General features: G+C 34.7%; 1 protein-coding gene across 2 annotated transcripts; it reads right to left on the reverse strand.

Annotated features, from left to right (window-relative positions):
* Positions 1-83: 83 nt before the first annotated feature.
* Positions 84-20047, reverse strand: LOC117100587 (glutathione synthetase-like). Of its 2 annotated transcripts, none has more exons than XM_033240362.1 (11): positions 19905-20047; positions 13842-14115; positions 12868-12943; positions 10205-10341; positions 6577-6693; positions 4865-5029; positions 4590-4659; positions 3278-3469; positions 2641-2722; positions 2174-2363; positions 84-1759 (listed from the first exon to the last, which is right to left on the reverse strand). In XM_033240362.1, the coding sequence occupies exons 2-11, from the start codon at positions 14111-14113 to the stop codon at positions 1636-1638; spliced, it is 1425 nt and encodes a 474-aa protein (XP_033096253.1). In that variant the 5' UTR covers positions 14114-14115; positions 19905-20047; the 3' UTR covers positions 84-1635. The 2 variants fall into 2 exon arrangements, with proteins under 2 accessions (XP_033096253.1, XP_033096254.1); XM_033240363.1 differs by lacking the exon at positions 19905-20047 and adding an exon at positions 19519-19650.
* Between the last annotated feature and the right edge of the window lie 3782 nt (positions 20048-23829).

Here is a 23829-nt window from a genome sequence, read left to right on the forward strand (position 1 = left end):
CATTTCATCAATCAATATAAAACTGTATTTTAGAGAGAACGTAATATGTACAATTGCTTAAAATTATACCGAGTTGTAAATATAATTAGTTTAGTGAAAATATATATTCAAATTTAATTAAATAAAACTTTCTATATATTAATGATAATTATTCACTTGCAATGTATACATGTCCAAGTAGTGGCGTACCTAAGTGACCATAAAGGAAGGGTGGGGGGTGGGGTGTGTGGTACAAGATCCCCTATGCAGGGAAGTATGAGGTTCCACGCTTTTACATTGTCTCTATTGTACTCCACTAAATGTACAGTATGACATTTAGCATTTAAAAATTTCAAATAAAATTCTCCTTAAATTGTTATATATTTCATTTTAACAGTTGAGTTGCATAAAAATAGGGGTTACGTAGTTATACCTGCCGAGTCTCATGCATGAGCATCATCTTCTTACGTCACACGCTTACATTGTATTATCTCGCGCATCAATTTTATGAAAGATAAAATGTATAGGCCGATTATACCCCAAAATTCATAAAAATGGAGTGAATTTGCCATTAAAATGTGAATACAGGCCATATAAGTTCTTTTAACAAAGCTAATATTTTTCTACTTTTTAGGTGTAAACACATATTTGGTTGAAAAAAAAAAGTGAATGTGGCCAACACATTTTTTTTTTTAACCTAATCCAGGCCTGTTGTATTCAGTAGCAGTTCCGCATTACAAATTTTAAAATAGTAACACAGAGGGCACTATATTTCGTGATTTTGCATAGAGGCCGTTATATAATTTTTTTTTGTCTAGCACATCAGTCAGCAAAGTTGGCAGGTATACATAGTCACCCACATCCAAAATCCATTGCGATCCCCTTCTCAACATATAGAACAGGTTTATTTAGACCTTTTTTGAACCAGTATGCCTACCCCATAAACCAGTTACAAGGCCTTAACCAACCATCTCAAATCCTGATCCCCAACTAGTAAAACCAAACATTTCAGCCTTATGTCACCATACAATATCATTAAAATACAGGGAACTCAAATTTCCTATGAGTAGTATTAATATTGGTGCAAATTCACAGTAAAACATTCAAATATTTGGGTGTAAAAATGTGTGATAAATCATTTAAGCTGCACATAATGCCGCTTTTCTGATTCAAATACAAACTGCATTTCTTTCAAGGGCGTAAAACACTATGTTAAACACGTTGACTGCCAAGCCTTTTGTCCTAGTTTCATCCCATACGCCAAGGCATAAAGGGCACCACCATAATAAAAATCATTTCTATCAACTGTAGCGAAACAGGAGCAAACATACAGTATTTATTGTTGTTATTTATGTTTGACAGGTGTGGACGTGAACTTGAGTTCCCAGTGCCCTGACTGAACCCTGTCAGACATTATCTCACGTCTCTGGCAGCAAACGTGTTAAACTTACCGCACACTTTGTTAAATCTAACAAAAAGTTTTTTACACTGGCTTTTTAGGTCAAACATACATGGTTAGTTTGACCAAATACTATCTCAACAGGGCTCAAAATGTGTTCAGATAGCTTATTAAACTAGATCTCCACTAAGTGGCATTTTCTAACTTGGGATTCCTGCATGCCATAATTTTACTTTAGTACTGTTGTTAGCGAAAGTTCAAAACAAATAAGGTGTATCGAGAACCGAAGCTCCAACACCTACACCGCCCTCATCCACTCCGATGACTTTGGTACGTACCAAATGTCCAGCATACTCGTTCAACAGCACACCGTTTTGATCACTGAAATTGAATAATACATAATTATTAACAGCAATTAAATATGCCAAGTTGACAATAATAATTATTATATGCTTTTGGTACACCATGAGGCATGCTACAAATCTCAATTGATGTTATTTTATTATCATAATTATTGTTACAGTAACAGCCACCTTGGTTTTGGCATTTGTTATTTGAACGAATGGAAATATATATTTGATTTAATGTTAATTGGTTCTGAGCAGAAATGTTGGGGAATTACAATCTAAACAGTTTTTCTTTTATATAATTTTTACATTAATACCAAAATAGTCTCCTATCAAAGTATTTCAAATGGTGCTTAAACTTTTATGATTTGACATAAACCAGTCTCCAATATTCATTAGCACTGTAGTATACCGTAGTTCATACATAGATTTGCACAGTTCTGCTTACCTAACAAGCGTTCCAAACATTCCATATTCTGAAACCATAGGAAGAAGCCTAGGGGCTTCTGACGGTACTACTCTATAGCCTTGGGTGGGAACTGGGATCATCCGCTCCATCAAGATGTAGGAATTTCTCTCTTCCGAGTTTTGAATTTCAAGAAGCTTTTTACGAATATCAACACCATAAATATTATTACCTTTAAAAGAAAAAAAAAAGATAAAACAATCATCAAAAAGTTTTTGTGCACTGTATTCACATCATCAATATATTTTTTAATAATATTTTAAAAACATTTATTTCTAATATCACTAAGTGACTAATATTAAAACTTAATAACTTTAAAGAATAAAATTAGACATTATTTTCAATATTTATGGTAAGGTATTGGCTTCCAATTAAGTTGGAAATATTTGTATAACCAATTATGTTCATTGATACAGATAAAGTTAAAATATTAATATCCCAGCTCTCACCTCCTCCTTCCTTGTTGGGTTTCATCACAAATTTTTCAGGTGAGGCAATTGCCATGGCAATAGCTTCATCTCCATCTGGGCCCTGAAAAAATATTTTATATTAAATATATAAATATATATTATATATTTATATTAAATATATAAATATTAAGAATTATAATTAATATTAATATTGATGATAATGACACTATTTAATAACAATAAAATAATAATAAATACTAATAAGAACAACAATAACATAATACAAAATATCATTAAACAATCACAATTTGTATCATGCTAAGAATATACAGTTAATAGTAATTGCCCTATTTTACTATACAATATTTATAGTGATAAACATTGATAACCATATGTTTGTTTGTCTTCAATGTGCTAAGCTGCCTACACTATAAAGATTTATGTGAAAAATTTGCATATGGGCATAATGTCATATCCATATATGGGGCTTGCCATGTCAAAACCAGTTATCAGTGACCAAAACTGTAATCGACTTATTATTGCCAAAGTTATGAGTAAAATGATTAGTTTCTCTGTAGTTAAGTATAAAATACTGCCACATTCTTAAGTGGTAATTACTCATGTTAACATTTAGCAACAGTATGCTTATTTAAGAATGACGAAATTTACTACTCACAACGTCCAGTGAGTATTGGCCAGCGAATCTGGCCCTAATAGCCTTCACCGCATCAGCATCAGATATAAATCTCTCGACTACTCCCGGCTTAGCCAAGATTTGTTGGATCTTCTTGGTGCCAGCCAAGTGTAAAGAAACATTCGGGCAACAGAAGGCTCGCGACCTCTCTGCAATCAAAACTGCATCCCATTCCTGAATGAAAAAACATGATGACTGTAATGAAAATCTGGGAATTTGAAACTCTGATCAAAGTTGATTCCTTTTCTGCTGATTTACCAACCTTATGGCTGGCACTCACTGCGTTGTACGACGTCAGCTGACAAATCTAATTCTGCTGCCAGTGAGCACAAAACGAAACGGTGCCATCATCTGATTGTCAGTGGCAGTTTCGTCATTAAAAACGATCCGTTTCCCGTGCATGTCGCTGCGTTGCATTCTCCATAGAATCACTTTGATCGACGAACGTCAGCCGCAGTGAATGCTGGGCTTCATGAAGTACTAAAAAAATTCTTAAAATATCTACAAAAAGAATAGCTATGCATAATACAACATTTGAGATGAAGTAGTGAATTATACTTCCCGAGGTAGAAAGCAGCTTAGCTCAGTTGGCTAATCTGGTGGTAGCCGCTGTCTGTGCGCTGAACTATGGAGATCTCTAGGTCCCTGGTTCAATTCCCATCGCTGCATCTCCATGTGTTTCAGCTAGAGGGCTGAAATACAAGTTACAATAGCGCACCGTCTTTCGGATAAGACGTTTAAGCCGTTGGTCCCATGTGCATTATGGCCCATGTGCACGTTAAAGAACACAGTACACTCTTCGGAAAAGAGTAGGGGATTGTCTCCCGGTGTACTGTCCAATCACCACCAGAATGACCCCATTGGAAATAAGTCTTCTTCTAGACTTTCGCGGGCTATCCTTGGTGTTTACACCGAATAAATCCAATCCAATCCAATTCATCCAACAATGAGGGAAGCAGAATTCATTGCTTTACCAAAATAAAACCATGTTGCATTTGTTTTACCATGCCTCATAAATAATAAAACAGCAAACTATATTAGCCATTTCGAGCTTAAAATTAGACAGTTTGCATATGGTTCAAGTATAAAGGGGTGTAGTAGTCGATTTTGAGTAGTGCTTTTTTTCCACATGTATGATAAATGTGGCATAGTAGAAAACAGGGAAGTGGTAGAGGCTGCCGGACTCCCTACCGGGTGGAATTGTCCAACGACATTTTGTTAATACCCAATTAATGTTTATGAGGAACAGTAGTAATCATATTTATATAACTACAGTACTTCATCTATGACTTACAATATCTGATGTAAAATGTGAAGGAACATATCCATTTCTATAGTATACCACAGCTGCTTCAATACCATTACTAGCAAAATAAAAGTTTTCAACATATTGAGTTGGATATAGTTTTAATATAAAAGGATAAGCCACATCTTTTTACTTAATTCATGATTCTTAAAATTTGTAAACATACCTATATTTTTTTTACAATTAATGATAAATTCCATCTCTGTGATTGACTAGATATTTAACATGGACCTTATCGAAATAATTATTTCTTTTGTACATACATTATTAACCGCCGGTCGTCTTTGAGTTTTCCATTGGAACCAATTTCTAATAAGGTAACTCTCTTAACAAGAATGTCAAAATTTTCCTTCTTAATTCCAAACTCCAATATTCGCTGGTCAAATATATTTCTTTCTTTTGAAGAAACAACAAAGAATATTGCCGCTCTAGAGACAGATAAATAATAAGAAACACAAATAAAAATGTAGAACCTTGTTTAAATTAACAAATAATTCTCAAATAAATGCTTATAATAGAGAATTAGAAATTATATGAGATACCATGCAAATTTTCTGATGTTCCCTGGACAAAAATACAAATAAGGCCTATTTACACAGAGCATGACAGCGGCAGGCAACCATGGCAGAAAAAATAGAACTTATTATGTGTTGCTTAGCATAGAATAATTTTCTATTTCCAAAATACTGTTGTGCGACGAAAAATATTCTGACCAATCACTGACTCCGGCCATTCTGCTGAGCTTGTAGACTACTGCAGCAAAAGCCACGAAAGTTGCGTGCATCACAGCTGTTGTTGTGCACTGTGAAAATGGAACGCATTACGCGGCAGAATATTTTTGTCACTGTTGCATACCGCTCTCATACTTTGTGTAAATAGGTCTAAAGGGGTCATTATTAAATGAAATATTAAAATAGCTTGTGCATCAACCTCAATATCAACAAGTCCCAAAGACAGAAAGATCAAAAAGGAGAAAGACAATTGAATTGTATTATGTAATGGGCCTTATATACATGGGTCCTAAGTCTCCCGGAAGTCGTGGGAGTCTCCCGAAAATCGTGAAGGCCTCCCGCACACCCGTGAACAAACGAGAATCTCCTGGAAAATAACCCATCTTCCACATATTCCAAATATTTGTATAATTTTACCAATTATTAATATTGTATTTATCAATTGTCTTTTGGATATCAGTGCCAGTGGGTATCACAAATCACAGCAGAATAATATTTAGATTTGTTAAGCAAGCTCATTGAAACACATCACCCGGATGTGGATTCTTTCAACTTGGGACCCCTGCAGTGGCAGCGCTACAAGGGGCTACAGTAGGGGGGCTACAGCCCCACCTATCAGAGAGGCCCCCCACCCCCATCAGAGAGAAAAACCACAATTCATCTGTAGAAAAAAAATATTATATTTTCCACATATTAATACACTCTAAAATCAATTATATGTATAAGCATTTGCAACCCTTAAATTGTCACACTTTTTGGTGGATTCGCCCATTGGACCACTTTCAAAAGATTTTGAGCGACGCCCAACTATGCCCACTTATATATAACACNCTCCCCCCCCCCCCCTTTTCCGGGAGCCTCGTCGGGCAAATCCTGGTGCCACCACTGGACCCCTGTATACATCAGTTATTAACTTATGCATTTGGTGCAGTGGTCATTTCAGGATTCTCAGCCATAAGATCATAAGTTCTAATCTTATGACACTTATCCATTGTGCCTTTGTGCGTGGCATTTTGTCTGTGTTTGCCTCTAACTATCCACTCAGGTAAAAATTTAAAGCATAGGCAAATTACTGTTGAAGAGTTTTGGTATTTTATTAATACTGTATTGATATAATTGTTAGTATACACACATTTTTCAATAGAAAATATATTAAAATTGTAAACATTTGGAGATAATGTTGATGTCTCTTTAAAATTGAAAATTATAAACTCAATGAGCAGATATTTTAAAGGTATACATACTTTGGTGTGCCATAAACTTCCCATGCTTTCACAAATGCTTTGGAATATTCTTCTACATGAGTATTGTCTGGGAGTGACTTCTCTACATCATATTTTCCAAGAAGTTGCATAATATATCTGCAAGTTCCATGCCAATACATGAAAAAAAAAAACAAACAAGAAGTATGATGAAATAGATAATTCATACTTCCATTATTGTTAATACCAATAACATACATACAAATATCTCAAGCAGTTCATATAATTTCATATCATTATTTACTCGTCACTGCAAGGTAATGTTACATTGTATAAAACTGCCATGACTCAATACTATAATGGAATAATTATTTTTATTCATCGAATTTCACAAACATCTAGAACAATTCAATACAAAATGTATCTTTTTATCAACACAATTATGAAGACAATACTTCAAATGTAATTGCTTATAGTAAACCAGTAAAACTCCACCATTGAACTAGAGACTATGTTCAAACATGAACACAGTCAGGTCACTCCTAGTAAATTTGAGCTCAATTGGATCGTGTTAACAATTTTACTTTTGAAATTTACTCTCAATTTCTATCAGCACACAAAAGGTGAATGTCTTTTTATCCAGTAAGATCAAATAGTATTACCGTATATTAATAATAATATTGGCAGAAATTAAGATGACACTTTATGATGTTTGATGCTAAATTTATGAACACCATAAAGACCTTGCTTTATGGCATGGCAATGGCCAACTTTGGAATTTTAATCCGTGTTTTAGCTTATGCCAGCCTTACGCCGTGTGCGTCTGTGTGTTGGTGTGCGTGCATGTGTTCAGCAGAAACCCAGTCTGCCTGTGACTGACTGGGTAACAAAAGCAGGAAGTCCTTTGTTCGTTTATAGCTTTGTCCACTTATACAACTCTAAATTCATTAGATAAGGCTATTGTCTCACCCCTACTATAAGTGTACAGTAATATTTTATCCTCATTTTCTTTTTATGTTAATACATATTAGTGTCTACAACCAAATTTCATATTGTACTGCATTGTAAATGTGACAATAAAGGTTGAATATCTATCAGTATGAATTTTTTAAGTTATATTTTTAGATCTATATGCCTATTGAAGGCCCCAAAAAAGCCCCGGGCCCCAGTGCTTTGTGGCTGCACAGCCCGTCCCCAAGGTACTGATCAAAACACAACGTTTAAAATAATCATAAATGCTAAAGCGAGAAGGGGTGGGGGGGTGGTACTTATTATGTGTCCTACTCGGCTCTCTATTTGAACCCATATATATTTTAACATAAGTGCAAATGTCTTTAACTTAGTAATAGTAGTAGTTATTTTTGTGATTTTTTTTTTCCAGATTTTTCAAATAATTACTTCAATAATGTGAGGAAATAAATGATATGCTATGAGAAGTTTAACCTTACTTTATGATGCATCTAATAACTAAAGACCTACAGTAAATGCATACAAACAAATTTATAATCTAAGTGTACTTGACCTCATTAAAATTCACTGAGCTGTTTTGACCTAACAGGAAGTGAAACATAAGCTACTTAGCTTATACTTAGGGTAGGTCATTCTATTTTCTCTATGGTCATATAAAAATATTATGCTTATCTCTACTACAACCACAAAAGCAGATATAAATTTCTTTGTTGTAAATTCTTATGTGTGACGCCTTGAAGCAGAAAAACCATGTTCACATTCTTTTTAACTATGAAGTGTAAAGTCATTGGATGGCTTTATAGAAAGCTGCGATTACTGGTACATTAAAACCAACTGACTATCAAAGTATACAGCAAAATATGTGTATCTAATTCTCCCATGCATTAGGCTAGACTTCTTTTACACAGAGCTTAGCGAAACCACCACCCGCCAATAATGATGATTTCGATTAAAAATAAAATTTTATATTTGGCCAATTAGAGCACCCTCTGCCATGAAAAAAAATGGTAATTTCAGAAAAAAGTAAAAGTTTTTCTTTATTTTTATTACGTCATCAAATCTGCAAAAATAATGTATATTTCTTCCTAATTATATAAATTTAAAGCATTTAAACCATGTCTCATTACTACACTGTTTACATTCACCAATAAAATTTCTATTTTCTCCTCCGTCTGGATGTTTTTGGCAAAACTATTTGCTAAATAAGAAAATATAATTTTATTTTTATTTCTTTTCCGCCCTCCTCTGACAATCTTAAAAAAACTTAAGTTTGTAAACAAGGAATAAAAATGTCTCGCTTTAGAAATATAATTTTTTTTTTTTAAATTCACTTCCAATCTAACTATCCAATTCAAACTTTCCAACAGGTCTCCCTATAATTAAAGACTACTTTTCTGTAATCCTGAATTAACAAATGCTAACTTACATCAGTAAAACTCCGCTGTCGATTATTCGTGGTTGGGGATACATTTGGTATGAATCATGTCTAGTGCTTCAAATTTTATTGGCTTTGTGTCTACTTGGTAAAAGTGAGAAAGTAGTACTTAGCTGTTTCCCATCAACCATCTTGGATTTGCCATGTCAGGGTAGAAAAAAAAGTGTCCTTATTCTCCTTTTTTTCAAAATATTAAGATGAGAAACTACTTTTTTTTTTACTTGGCCTTATATTTGGAAGTGAAAATAGTGTTTACTTGTTTCATGCATTCAAAATTGCAGGGTAAAAAAAGCCTCTTATGATATGATCAAATCTAAACATACAAGTCCCTACTCAGAATTTTTGGCAACAATCAATATTATTTTACATGGCCTTGTGCCAGCAAGAACTAACATAAAGCTAGAACTAGGACAAATATTACTGCCCATATGTAAAATAAATGGTGGCTTCATTACCATAGAATAGTACCATATTGTTAAATCCACATAATGGTATACTACATTGGAATTCTACATTTGTTTCTTCATTCATTGATGACTATTATAAGCTATTAACAGACTTTATTTTGTATTACATTCTTCATTACAAAGTCTAAATTAATAGGCTATTCTCATCAGACCTAAAGAATGGATGCACTGTTCGAGGCAAGCTCAGTAGGCTAAACTGGTGGTAGCCACTGTGTGTGCGCTGAACCGTGGAGATATCGAGGTCACCGGTTCAATTCCCATCACTACTGTCCTTGTGTTTCAGCTGGAGGGCTGAAATGCAAGTTACGATAGCGCACCGTCTTTCGGATGAGACGTTTAAGCTGTTGGCCCCGTGTACATTATGGCCCATGTGCACATTAAAGCATGCAGTACACTATTCGAAAAGAGTAGGGGATTGTCTGCCGGTGTACTGCCCCATCACCACCAGGAGAAACCCAACAGAAATAAGTCTTCTTCAGACTTTCGTCGGTTATCCTTGGTGTTTACACCGAATGAATAAATCCATCCTTCCATCCTATACCATACCAAGTACCATTTGATTTTAATTGACAGGGAAATTTAATTCTATTATTTCAAATTTAAGGCGAGTTTTGAAATTCTGTAGCATTTTGTATTAAAGTAATTTGTCTTTAACATGGAAATGCCTCTTTCAAGGTTTTAATCATTTTTTTTTCTAAGCTGCGTCCCCTATTACACCTTTTTTTCCCTTTATGTTTCATTTTGTAATATTTGAGAGCTGAAATTGAATGTCCAAACTCATATCAAATCAATTCTTTACCTATGTACAGGTGTCAGATGTGATGTAACACATCCTAAACTGCTGGCTATCGTATTTATTTCCACTTGCTTCGGAAGCATTTCATCTGTCGTACCATCTAGCATGTAATCCGACCGTAAAAGTGCTAAAACTCCAGCCTAAAAAAAAGCAATTAAATTTCATCAATTCTGGTAATACAACAAAATCAAACAGAATCTGAATTGTTTTCATCATTCCCCTAAAATAGCTGCAAAGTTATTAGCTTCTAAAGAAAAATTTACAACAAACAATATTCTGTTTGGCAATTATTAACCGACCATTAATACACCTGCCAAAGCATAGGTTGTATTATCTCACGCATCATTATGTTTATAAAAAATAAAATGTTTAGGCTGATTATCCTCTAAAATTCATAAAAATAAAGTGAATTCATCATTAAAATGTGAATACAGGCCATAAAAATTTCGTTTAACAAAACCATATCGACAGAAGAAGACTGTAAATTGCAGTTCCACTACAATTTTTTCTTAAATTATATATATATATATATATATATATATATATATATATAATGATTAAAAGATAAGAGTGATCAATATTACCGTTGAGCAAATAAAATCAGGCAATTTTATGTAAAGAGGAAGAACACATGAGTGTTTGAAATATTAAACGTGTACACAAATTTTAATTTTCCCTTTTTTTTTTTCAGACAACAAATTTGGCACAAATACAATAAAATCAAAATATCTTTCCAATTATTCTATGCTACTGTAGTAAACGATTAATAGTTCCTTTTTTTTAGCCATGATAATAATTTAATTTAAGTTATTAGTTTAATTAGAATTTATAACAACTCTTCTCTGTGACCACCTCCCTTGAACCTCAAAATACTAATGACTTTTGCTAGTTTGAGATCATTAATAATAATTTTTAAAAATAATAGAGTACATACAACATTAACTTCCTTTCTACTTGCATAATAATTGTACTCTTTATGAAAATGATGAAATTGATGCCCTCTAAGACAACCATTATATGATGTATAATTATTAGACAAACCTGAGTATGCTTTTAAACAATAAATCTGGCCATACTGTATCTCAGTTTAAAAAGTTGTTAAAACACATTATAAGTCAATCGTGATGTCAACACTGCAATTGAAAATTACTTTCATAAAACAAGGTTAATTAGAACCCAAATAGTAGTAGTAGTAGTATTAGTTAAGAAAGAATTTTTCAAAAATAGTTTAGAACGAGAAATAGCTGAACAGAAAATAATTACACAATTAGACTGTATAGAACTAGGCCTTAACATTGATCGAGGATTCCTCGCACATTACCGTCAATAATTATTTCTCATCATTGTATGTATATTTTTATATTTCTATAGCTTCCTTATTATTTACTATATTTTTGTCTTATAGTTACCTTACTGTATTTACTGTTTTTATCATTAACTTTGACATAGACATATTTTGTATGCTATTTCCCACAGTTTCTTATCATTGATCTTTTGTTCTTTTAATACTGTTTATTCAGATTGCTTATTTCGGCAGACTTGTACTTCCTTTGTACACCATTCTTTGTTGTTTTAGGACCGCCCCCATTATTTCAGTTGTATATTATAGTTGTTTCTTATCCCATTTGTACAGTCTCCTGATGAAGTCCACTGTGTGGACGAAAGCTAGAGAATAAATTATATATTGTTAGTCTCAAAAGTGCTGCTGTTTTTTTATTACTTTATAACCCAAATAAAGTGATTCAAATTCAATATTAAGTATGAACAATTAAGGAATTCCTTGAATCAATGAACCCTAATAAACTAAACAAACAGAACGTTTAATATGAATATTCTAGACCTATTTTAAAGACTCAATGAACAAAATAGCCTAGCTTAGTTATAAAATCATTGCATGAGAAAAAATTTGTGGAAGTAGTTTCTCGAGGTCGTGGTTTCAATCCCTCGCTGTGCATTTCGCTTGTGTTCTTGAGCAAGAAACTTTATCTGCATTGCTTCCCTCCAGAAGTATTAATGGGTACCTGGTAGGGTTGCCTGCTCCTGCGCCGATTACCAGCAGCAAAACCTAAAGCATGTGAACCCAATGACCAGGGAAAAGAACTGCGCTTTATAACATCAAGGAAGAGGCGCAATACAGAAATGCCCATACCAAGTACCAGTAAGTTTTTCAAACTTTGAAGGACTAGTATAATTAAAACTTATATGGGACTTAACATAACAAGTCGAAAAAAAAAAAATATTTATGAAACTGTTCATGCAGATTAGCAAACTACAGTATATTATATGAAATGATTGGCTGGCAGGCAGGTAAATATAAATATTTTGATAAATGACATTTTTTTTAAACACAAATTTTTAATTACCGCAAGACTACAATTTAAAAATGGCGGTCCTTAAAGATCCTAGAAACCTGTGATATATCTTATGTTTAAGTGTGTTTTTTTTTTCAGAGCCAAACCTTGCAATGCTATTTCAATGTAGATGTACAATGTTTACATATAAAAATAAAATAATTACTGAATATTAACATTTTTAATAATATTTTCAGTTCACTAATGGGAAAATGACTATCAATTTGATAAATAAAAAATGAGTAGAAACAACATTGAATCTCAAAACAGTCTTTAAAAAATGATTTTATGAAGCACTGAGTGAAGTGTACTTACACTGACAATACCTTCCTTTAACACCGTCTCTAGGATCTCCAATAATCTGCTGGTAAAATCATCTGACACCGCGGCACTAAATGTATTTCATTGAAATATAAAACAAATTTTTAATTTTTAAACCAGATCATAATATTGTCATTCAAACATCTTTTATACCAATCACATGGAAGAAAATACTTTATTCAACTATTATTTTATTATCATAGAAAAGTAAACAAACTTTATGGGTTACATAATATTTAATTAATTTAATTTCTTAACATTAGCAATGGATAAAGACAAAAAAAATGTTTTTCTTTAAATTTTTAATGGAATGGTAATTAAAATAAGAAGAGTTTCCTACCATACTGATAGAAACAGTATATAAAACGGACAAATTATGCTATCAGACAATAAAAAGAAATAATTCAATCAAAAACATTTTTGAGCAAATTTGTATTTCAACTGTTGAGTTGTGGAGTGGAGTTGAATAGCTCAGTGGTTAAGGTGCTTGCCTTCTAATCCCAGGATCCTGGGTTCAAATCCTGTCACAGCAGGCCTTTTTTCTCACGACTAAAATCAATTCTACTCCCTATTGCTTCATTAAGAGACTTGTTTATAAATTATCATTCTCCTCATGTAAGTGACGAGTGCACTTGCTGTTGGATGTGAGGGAAATAACAAATTAGAACAAAAAACCCATGTCAATGTTACTGACAATCAGAACATGAAACAAATGAAGTAGCCTGAGTCCACCGCAGGTTACTCCCAGCAATTTGCTGATACCCATTGCTACAGCTAGGTAGACTAAAGCAATGTAGATAAAGTGCCTTGCTCAAGAACACTCAAGCGAAATGATTAGCGAAGGGCTAAAACCTCGACCTCGAGGTTGGGAAACCAAATCATTTCCACAGGACAAAACCGCCTCTACTACTTTTACTGAAGGCTAATGAGTATGAAATAAAAGTATTACAGAAAAACAAAAATCTTACTTTTTCAGCATTTCTCTGATAAAGTCATAGTCTAAGCTTATGCGATAAAACAGGAGATTGAAATGCTGCTGGACTTCACAGAGTTCATCAAAGTACTTCCTTGGTATCGGTGAAGGTAACAGAGAATGGGGCGCAAAATTCACAGTGTCTGAGGAGCTGGGGTTGGCTGCTGTTCTAAAGCAGAAACCATGCGACAAAGCACAGTCTTTCGATTGCTTGACGACTTCAGAAAGCACACTATCGGCCAGCGGTAGCTGAATAGGAGGATTCATTTCTAGAGCATACAGAAACATAAAGATATAGATTTTAGTCATAAAATATACATCATGAAGGAAAAAGATTCAGTTTGACGTAAACGTATCATTTCTCTGTTCATTTTCATGTAATATTCACAGCCTATTTAACCATGCTTCTATATCTTTTTATTTTCTATTCATACCACACAAAAATTGTAATAAATTGGACGAATAAATACATCTTATCTTATCATGATTTTTTTTTTATTTCTTTTGTTTTTCTTTCCTAATTATTGGCAAATTCTGAAATCTATATTTTATATAATTTTATATATTGTATTACTGTAAGTCGGACGGATGGACGGACGGACGGACGGACAAACGAATGAATAAAACAGTGACAGACAACAAATTATCAATAGCTTTGTGTTATTGAAAGTGTGTAAAATTTGTAAGGCCTTTAACAATCACATAGGAATATATAGGAGTCAACCTCTTTCGCAGTAGTTCTACACAGATTGAATATGCGCCTAAACCGAATACCTGCAACCAACACTATTTAAAAGGCACTACACGGCAAAAGCATTCTGGGTAATTCTCCAAAGATTACGTAGAAATACTCAACAGGTGGGTAGACTGTTGTTATTCATTCCCAAACAACATCTTGTTCCACGCGAGGTTCTATGCCAAGTAGACAGTGGTGACATGATGTACTGTAGTAAATTGAGGTGTATTATACAGCCTTTGGTAAAGGCTGTATCACTTCAGATTCTATAAATCTGTGATATTATGTAAAACTTTTCTAGCTTCAGGTGGATAAAAAACTGGTGAATCAATTTAAAAGCAAAATTGTATTTGTGGGAGCTTTCCTCCTCCTAGAGTACCTACAATTTTTCCATCAAAATTGTCACTGATAATCCAGACAGTATAGATTCAACCGTTTAAAAAAGCAGTTTTGGAAAAGTGTGTATTATTCTGAAGATGCACAGAAAATTGGTTGTGCTTAAACAGGCCGTATAACACTACTACTGTTAATAATGTGTCCAATGTTATATAGTTAGGTTATTTTTTTAAGTTCAATTTTTTTCAGAATTTTGTTTGTTTGTATTAACCAAATATCTCCACGGTTCAGTGAGGGAGTTCACAATGCCTATTTTAGTGCTTTTTTTTAATATGCTACTCCATTGAATGATTTATATATACAGGTCTCCCTCCAATTAAAGACCACATTTGGGACCGGCATTTTCATGTTCTTTAGCAGCTTTGGTCTCTCATTAGAATAATAACGATAAAAGTAATTTGTTAATTTGGGACCACAGAATAGTGGTCTTTAATTGGAGGTGGTCCTTAGTTGGAGGGAGACCTGTACGTTCTACTCGTGACTTCTGATGCAAAATGTCTGCTGTTTGGCAAAATTAACATATAAAATTGTCATACAATACAATAACAAATCTTAATTAATTCTGGTGTACAAGGTCATCCAATACAACTGAAATACTGGTATCAGTGGTAATAAAATAAATAATAAAATGAAAGAAAGGTTAAAAATGGCTTTTAAAAATAAGAAAACTGAATTATTAAAAAAAAAGGGATTTTAAATAATTTAAGATTTGGATGAAAATATTAGTTTATCAACCACACCCATGTCATCAGAGGGAAACCATACTTCCATGGCTAAGGTACACTAGGTGTTAAATTTTGGTGGTAATGGGGTTGAATATAGCTTTGTGGTTAAAATTCTTGCCTTCCAATTCCAGGGTCCTGGGTTCAATTCCTGTCATCTGTGTTACAGAATCTGTTCTCATGACAAAAACAACTCCACTCCCTAAACCTCATATTGAGATTTAGTTTGTGCATTGTGTGTGTGTGTGTTTGTCTTGTGCAAGGGATTGTCACAAGTAGGAGAGTGTGCTAATATTCGCTATTGACAATCCTTGCCGCATGTATTGTGTGCCTAAATTATTAAATAAATAATAAACTAATTTTATCAGTAATATATGTGGGATCATCTGCAAATATTTTTTCAAACAAATTTAGGAAGATCATTATTAATAAAAAGAAGAAAAATAGAGGCCTCAAAATTGATCCTTCTAAACCACCAACTTATACTTTCATTGTTCATAAAAGCTTTTTTAAAAGCATCATTTATCGAACTACTACCAAACCCAATGCATGACATAAAGGTAAACTACAAAATTATCTTGATAAAGATAAGTTTGGGTAAACTTAAAGCTAAATTTATCAAAAAAATGCTAACCCAAATAATGCTGAGTCATGAAAGAAACCACTCACGCTCAAATTCTACACAAAAAAAAAACTACACAATTGGTCATACAAAACAAAATCTAGGTGATATAAGTTACACAGTACTAAATAAAACAGAGCATACTAGACTTAGAATTAATATATTAAATTATAATTTGAAATGGAATACACAACAGTGGTGGTTCCAGTGGGGTGGGGGGGGGGAGTGGCAGGAGACATTTTCCTCCCCCAGACAGGCCTGGAACCCCCTGTTGTCTGACGCATAACTAGGCCATGGGATCAAACATTTTCTAAAATAATAAATTTGCCTATAAAAATAACATTATTTTGATTGCCATCCCCTAATATTGTAGTATAAAAGCACATTTTGGACCATATAGGCCTATACTAGGCCCATATGGCCTATACTAGGCCGATATGGCCTATACTAGGCCCATATGTCCTATACTAGGCCCATATGGCCTATACTAGGCCCCCACTAGGCCCATATGTCCTATACTAGGCCCATATGTCCTATACTAGGCCCATATGGCCTATACTAGGCCCATATGGCCTATACTAGGCCCATATGTCCTATACTAGGCCCATATGGCCTATAATAGGCCCATATGTCCTATACTAGGCCCATATGGCCTATACTAGGCCCATATGGCCTATACTAGGCCCATATGGCCTATACTAGGGCCATATGGCCTATACTAGGGATTTTTTAATCCAGGCCATCGACCGAGGCTTTGTAGGCTCTTTGGTTTGGACCCCTCCGTCGAACATTTCGGACCCCTTGTCCGCAAATTTCTGGCGCCACCATATGGGCCTAGTATAGGCCATATGGCCTAGTATAGGTCATATGGCCTATACTAGGCCCATATGGCCTATACTAGGCCCATATGGACAATACTAGGCCCATATGGCCTATACTAGGCCCATATGGCCTATACTAGGCCCATATGGCCTATACTAGGGATTTTTTAATCCAGGCCATCGACCGAGGCTTTGTAGGCTCTTTGGTTTGGACCCCTCCGTCGAACATTTCGGACCCCTTGTCCGCAAATTTCTGGCGCCACCATGATGATGATCCACATACGGTACTGTATGAAATCAAATGTTAGGTTTCAGCATGGAGGAATACAATATTATACCCCCCCCCACCCCCAACCACATCAGTGGCGAATTCAAGAGAAGAAAAAAAAATTATTCAAATTGAAGTCTGCCAGCAAGAGAGTGCCATTTCCGGCAATCTAGAGGTGAAATTTCTGGAAATCTAGAGGTGACATTCTGTAGGCCTAATTGAATAAAGAAAAAAAGGGCAAATAGAAAATTTATTTGATTATCACTCCCGCCCACGCCAAAAATTCAGGAATAAAAAAAAAATTTTTTTTTTTGCCGCATCAATTATTTCCACAGCATAAAATAACAATGCAATTTTGCGACTTCAAATACATTTTCTTTAAAAAACTATAAAATTAAAACCAGTTTTTATACAATATTTACTATTACAGGCCCGGGTACAGGCCAAATATAAACAGTCCCTCCCTCATCGATAAAAACAAATGCGAAATCATTTATTGTACCGATTAAAAAAAAAAAAAAAAAAAAAGCCTTCCCCCATCAATATTTTTTTTTAAAGAGGGATAATCTAATAATTTTTTCTATGTGCCCTAACCATACATCACTGATCAGCCCCAACCATGATCCATCCCTGGGCCACCTCTATTTCGAATTCCTGAATCCGCCACTGATCCTGGATCCACCCCAAATTTTTTCTCGACACATTTCGTTACTTCTCACAACTCTTCTCCTGTAACTAAAATTGCCATCCAAGATATTCATTCATCATACAACAACAATCCATGATTGAAACCAAATCCCCAACAAGGAAAAGGAAACATTTTCAGAAATCAATTACAACATAATCTCAATTTCTTAAATAATCACGATAGACGCTGGAATTATTGGAAGAAACACCACCGAACTTGTCACAGGGACTAGCTGACCTAAAATCAAGTAAAATTATAATTTCTCTTCTCAACTGTGAGTACAGTATATACAGTACATGTTTGTAAAAATAAATGATAACCTCGCATTCAAAATGAGCACATTTACAAAATTATCATAAAATGAAATGGGTATTTTTGTGTAGAATCAACAAGAACACTTAATTTGTTTTTATATTTATTTTAGCTATGGTTTTTGAGGGAAAAAAATCATTGAAGAATACTGACATGTTCTTTTTTTAATGATGTGTGGTCAAGCCCCTAGTTTTGCTCGTTCTTTCAATTTGATAAAGTTTTGTAACCTATGTTATCAGGATTAGTCATATAATTATCTCTATAGAACATTATAAAGATGATTTGCAAACATATTTGTTGTCATCATATCTATTTGATTTTAGAGAATGTTGATTAGGTAAATTTATTTAATGTGTAACGTTTGCTTTCATGAATTTACTCGCAATTATAATGTACACATAATATTTTACTGTAATATATTACAGTATATTATTATTATTATATTATTATTTTACTAATATATATATTAGTTACCATAAACAAAAATTAGAAGAATATGCAATAGGAATAATTTCCATGAATGATAGTATTCCTATAGAAAATCACTGTAACAGTGTATGGTAGGATATGTAAAAGAAAGTAGATATATCAGCCACTGCCCATGTTTTTATTAAATGATGTTTATAAGTATTACACGCTATATCAACAATAACATACGTTACCGTATGTTTAACATACATTAATTCTCACAACGTAGTATTCCTTTCAACTAGGCCTAAGCTATTTCCTGTAATTTTCAATTTAACATTTCATTAAATATCAACTATTTTGTTAACTATAAATATAGTCGAGACACAACCTATAATAAATACTTAACCAAATATCTTCACTTTAATGATGACGTAGGAGCAACATTCAAGGGAAACACAAAGTTGGTAAACTCAAGGTTCTGGGTGTCAATTGCTCTTAGAAGGTTCTAAAACTTTCATGTGTCGTTGGCAGCGTAAATAAAGTCATTTATATAGTTTTATGCCCTCTATATTTCATTAATATGGATTAATATTCCATACATAATATAGGTTACTGTAACCAGGGAGTTGTTATAGTGACTATAACAACTCCCTGCTGTACATAATGTACATTACCTTTCTAATTGCAATTACTTACTAATTAAACATCATAACATGATTACTTAACACCATGAATGATGATTTACTGAAGCTGTATCCATGCAGCGGGCCACGCCCACTCGGGGACACGTGAATTTGAAGAATATAAAGAATTTGCTAAAAGTATATCAGGCCCAATTAGGCTGGCCGAGCTGATTAGGCCAAGCCGGCCAAGCCGTCACGGACGGTAAAAGTGGCCGTCCTAAATAATTGTTGGCCGTTCAAAACACGGCCAGCTGGACAGCTCGCTGGCTAAGCATAAGCCTATTAGTATGCGAGTCTAGTCTACCAACCAAGAACTGTACTTACGTTACGATACCTTTCTAATCAGGGAAGGAATGGTGAATATGCCTTTTAATTTGTGCTCTGTACATTTATACTTACCTTGGCTGTGTCCACACCGTGCTTGGTCACAAAATCAATCTGCAATTTAGTGGCCTACAGAACAACCAAGACAATGCCTTCTCTTTGAGTAAAATACGGCTTATTTGACCACTCTCCCACCCTAGTTTGGACACCATGCTTGTTTTGATTATGGCGCCCTCTTCGGTTGTCAGAAATTAAAACTTAAAAAAGCATGCAATAGAATAACTGTAGTAGGGCGCCTATCGTACAAAAACTTATAGAATGGATTTGTTGGCTCATAATTTAGACATGTATTTAAATTGTGAACATGAGGACGTATGATTTTTTTTTACAAATTAATCACTAAAAAGGTCCGACTCTCCTACACAACAAAATACAGTAGGCCTATATGTCAAGTATGTCAAGGGTACACACAGGAACGGCAGTACCGTACTCACCGAAACGCCCAGATTGAATAAGCGCCTTTTAGTTTTAGCAAGCCAATAATCCATACTTACCACATTCGTGTCAGGAGCCATGCTCTCTTTTCTGCACCAAAACCATTTATCTTCGCTTTTCAAATGTCCCCCTCAATTTTCTTCAGGCCTATTTCCACCATAAGCGCCCCTGAATTTCCACCCTGTTTTTATAAGCGCCCAGTTTGAAAGCGTCCCCCAAAGTTAAAATATTTTATTTTAATTATTCGCGCGAGCATGGTATTTAGAAATAATTTTTTTAGAGGGAGGGGTGTAAATTATTTGTGTTACTCGTAAAAACGACGTGAAAATAAATGTTGACTCTCTTTCCTGGAACGATACATAAAGCGGCGTAACGACTTGGCGGCCCCTCAAGAGGCTCCAAGAAGCACAGCCCGCAAAAGTCACCCAACACACTACAACAGATGATTGCATTGTCATGAATGTTGTTTTTTTTTTGTTTTTGTTTTTTTTTTTTTAACTCGTAATGTCAACTCCCATGACAACACTTCTTTTACGGCCTTCACAGTGCACTTGGCATACAAACCGATATTTAAATGCTAAACGAAGCATTTCCTTGGAGCTGTCTCTTATACACATCTAGATGTGTATAAGAGACAGGATTAGGCCAAGCCGGCCAAGCCGTCACGGACGGTAAAAGTGGCCGTCCTAAATAATTGTTGGCCGTTCAAAACACGGCCAGCTGGACAGCTCGCTGGCTAAGCATAAGCCTATATTAGAGACACCTTCGTTACCAAAGTGTCCCCTTAATCTTGTCTTCTGAACAGGACTACCTCTATTAAGGGGACACTAACCAACACAGTGAATTTGTCCCAATTAATATATTATAATAGAGGTTTTGGCACGTAGTATTACAAGGAAAACATAGATTCAATATTATTCAGTTGACAAAAACGAGTTATAAATAATTGTAACAATAATTTTTAAAAGAAAGAAAAAATTTATCGCCCAAAAGGCCTCAGAGGTTATTTTCGGGCGTCTAGAACACAGAAATTTCGAGGGGCATGCCCCCGGACCCCCTAGAGCTCTGTTCCGCAACCTATGGGCCGCGACCCAATGTTTGGGTCACGAAGAAATTTTTAATGAGTCGTGCAATCGCTTCAGGAAAAAACATTGATGTTAACAAACAATGCATGTGAGTTAGCTTGACAAGCGAATACATTCCTGTTCTGATTAACTAAAACAGGAATAATTAGTAACGTTTTGGATAAAAGTTGAAAAAATATGTATCAGGTTGCGACAAAATTTCTAATGCCGTTCTCGACCACAACGAAAGGCTGGATTCCAATCGTTCCGTATTCTCGTGTTGAAGACGAAGCTAAATAGCAAGTTACCAGGGATCAGTGATCATTTTTGGTGTGACACACGTCATTGTACTGTCAATGTACACTTATATTCAAATGTTAATTCCCAAAAGAGGTTATTCTGAATCTAAAGATGGTACAGAATAACTTTTTTTGGTGTTAACAAAACTCCTTTACTTGGTGTGTTAATATCATGTAACGGTGTTTTTAAACACGTATAACATGACACTACAGAAAAAAAGTGCGTAATTGAAGTGTGAACACTGATATCTCTCGCACCAGTGGCATAGCTAACGGGGTCAAGGGGGGGGGGTGCCCCGGACGCCAGGTTTTTTTTTTTTAGGTGGGTGGGGCCCTGAAATGGGAGAATGAGAGTAAAAAAATAAGCACTTTTTAGAAAAACACGACGAAATTTATGTATGTCGTCAGGCATGAATATTTTCCAGTTAATTAATAAAAATGTGAATGTAGTTGTTAAGTCCATTTCGACCGTTTTCTCTTGTTTTTTTTTTTTAAATCCTTCTGTAATGACTACATGACTATTAAGCTCATCCTGTCATATCTCAGAGCCACGATTCGAAAAGCGAGACTATCTGCTCTGTAACTGAGCGTGGTGAAGCCACAACATTACTAACTTTGATCATGTTATTAACATACTCTATTTGCTGATGCAAAAGCACAACATTCAGTTGCGAGTTTAAACAATGTTAAAAAGTCAGCAACTTACAAGACTCTATTATAAGATTAATTTAGAGAATAAGAATACTAAGCTGTATGCGATAAAAACAACAGCCTTACAAATAGGATAATGGTAAAGTTGTATATACAAAGTTCCGAATATCGTAATGCAGTTTCAATAGTAAGAAACAGGGGTGGCGCCAGGCCCCCTCCCCCTTCGGGGAAAGCTGCGCCTCTACCCCCTGTCTCTTATACACATCTAACCCCACCCAGATGGTGGAGAAAAACCATAATTCGTTGGGGAGAAAAACCTAGGCCTATTTTATACATATTAGTAGACTTTAAAATCGATTAAATAAGCCTTTGAAACCTTTAAAGTGTGCAAAATATCGAAGCAAAATAACAAGGTATGACTAGTTATTTTTATAATTTTTATTATTAAATGACATCTTTCTTTAAATTAAGAAGAAAGATGCCAAAGAAATTAAATCAAGTAGGGAAGCAATAAACGCAAGATAGTGACTAAAAGCAGGCAAACCTGACCACAATAATAATTATATTTATATTCGGTCGATTCGTTAAATATTTGGATTTGGATCGCGGCCTAAACATGTTGCTGTACGGGGCCCATAGACTTTGTTATCACGATCGGCCCAACTTTCGGCTCCCTTCCGACCTCCCCCCTCCCCACCCTCTTTTTTTTTGACATCTCTGGATCCGCCCCTGAATACTGTTATTTTGAATCCATACAGTAGTTGAGTGATACAATTAAAAATAATAGGTATGGATAAAAAAAAAGTGTCACCTTATGGGATTGAAATTTACTGACTGTACTGACCAATTTGGCACACCACTCAGAACTTGTGTCCTCGTCCCTATAATAGGGGTGTCCCCAGAATAGGGATAGTCCCAGAGCACGGTACTGTATTAGTTTATCCGTTTTCACTGCTATGTTCAATCCAGTTAAATTTCTTTTAGTGCTACGAAAGCCATGTCGTGGACCAATATTCGCATAGGCGAGACTTCTTATATACTTTTTTTTTTTTTTGCGAACTTAGGTTTTTCAATGATTGGAGGGCGGAAAAAAATAAAAATAAGATGTTGTTTTCTCATTAAATTTAGAAAAATGGTTTTGCCAAAACCATCTAGACGGAAAAATAAAATCAGTTATTGTTATTTTCCACCAATCAGCAGCAAATCGCACTATCCAAAAATATATATTTCCCTGTTTGGATTCTCTGCAGGTATCTCCTGATTGAAACAACTCAATCAAAAAGTCGAGACATTCTCTCAACAAAAGCAGTTCTTTTCAGAACTATAACGCGGTGTGCCATGGGTGTGCCGCAGGCATTAATAGTATAAAAGGTTTTGTCTGTGGACAATATACTATAAACAGTGGCGGATTTAAGTAGGGGCAGCCGACACTCCCTCCCCGCCTGAATTTTTCGAAAATAATAACAAAATTGTGAAAATGAGGAAAATTAT

Source organism: Anneissia japonica, unplaced genomic scaffold (assembly GCF_011630105.1).
Source record: "Anneissia japonica isolate Jap-2015-1 unplaced genomic scaffold, ASM1163010v1 scaffold1770_len632688_cov154, whole genome shotgun sequence".
Lineage (NCBI taxonomy): Eukaryota > Metazoa > Echinodermata > Crinoidea > Comatulida > Comatulidae > Anneissia > Anneissia japonica.

What these genes read in the sequence shown, in the direction of transcription:
- LOC117100587 (XM_033240362.1), bottom strand. Translation starts at nt 14,113, where the DNA reads ATGAATCCTCCTATTCAGCTACCGCTGGCCGATAGTGTGCTTTCTGAA. An exon ending in GACGACCGGCGGTTAATAAT is followed by an intron (nt 4,660 to 4,864) that starts GTATGTACAAAA and finishes TTATTTTGCTAG; the next exon opens with TAATGGTATTGAAGCAGCTG. An exon ending in CACATTTTACATCAGATATT is followed by an intron (nt 3,470 to 4,589) that starts GTAAGTCATAGA and finishes TTTTTCATTCAG; the next exon opens with GAATGGGATGCAGTTTTGAT.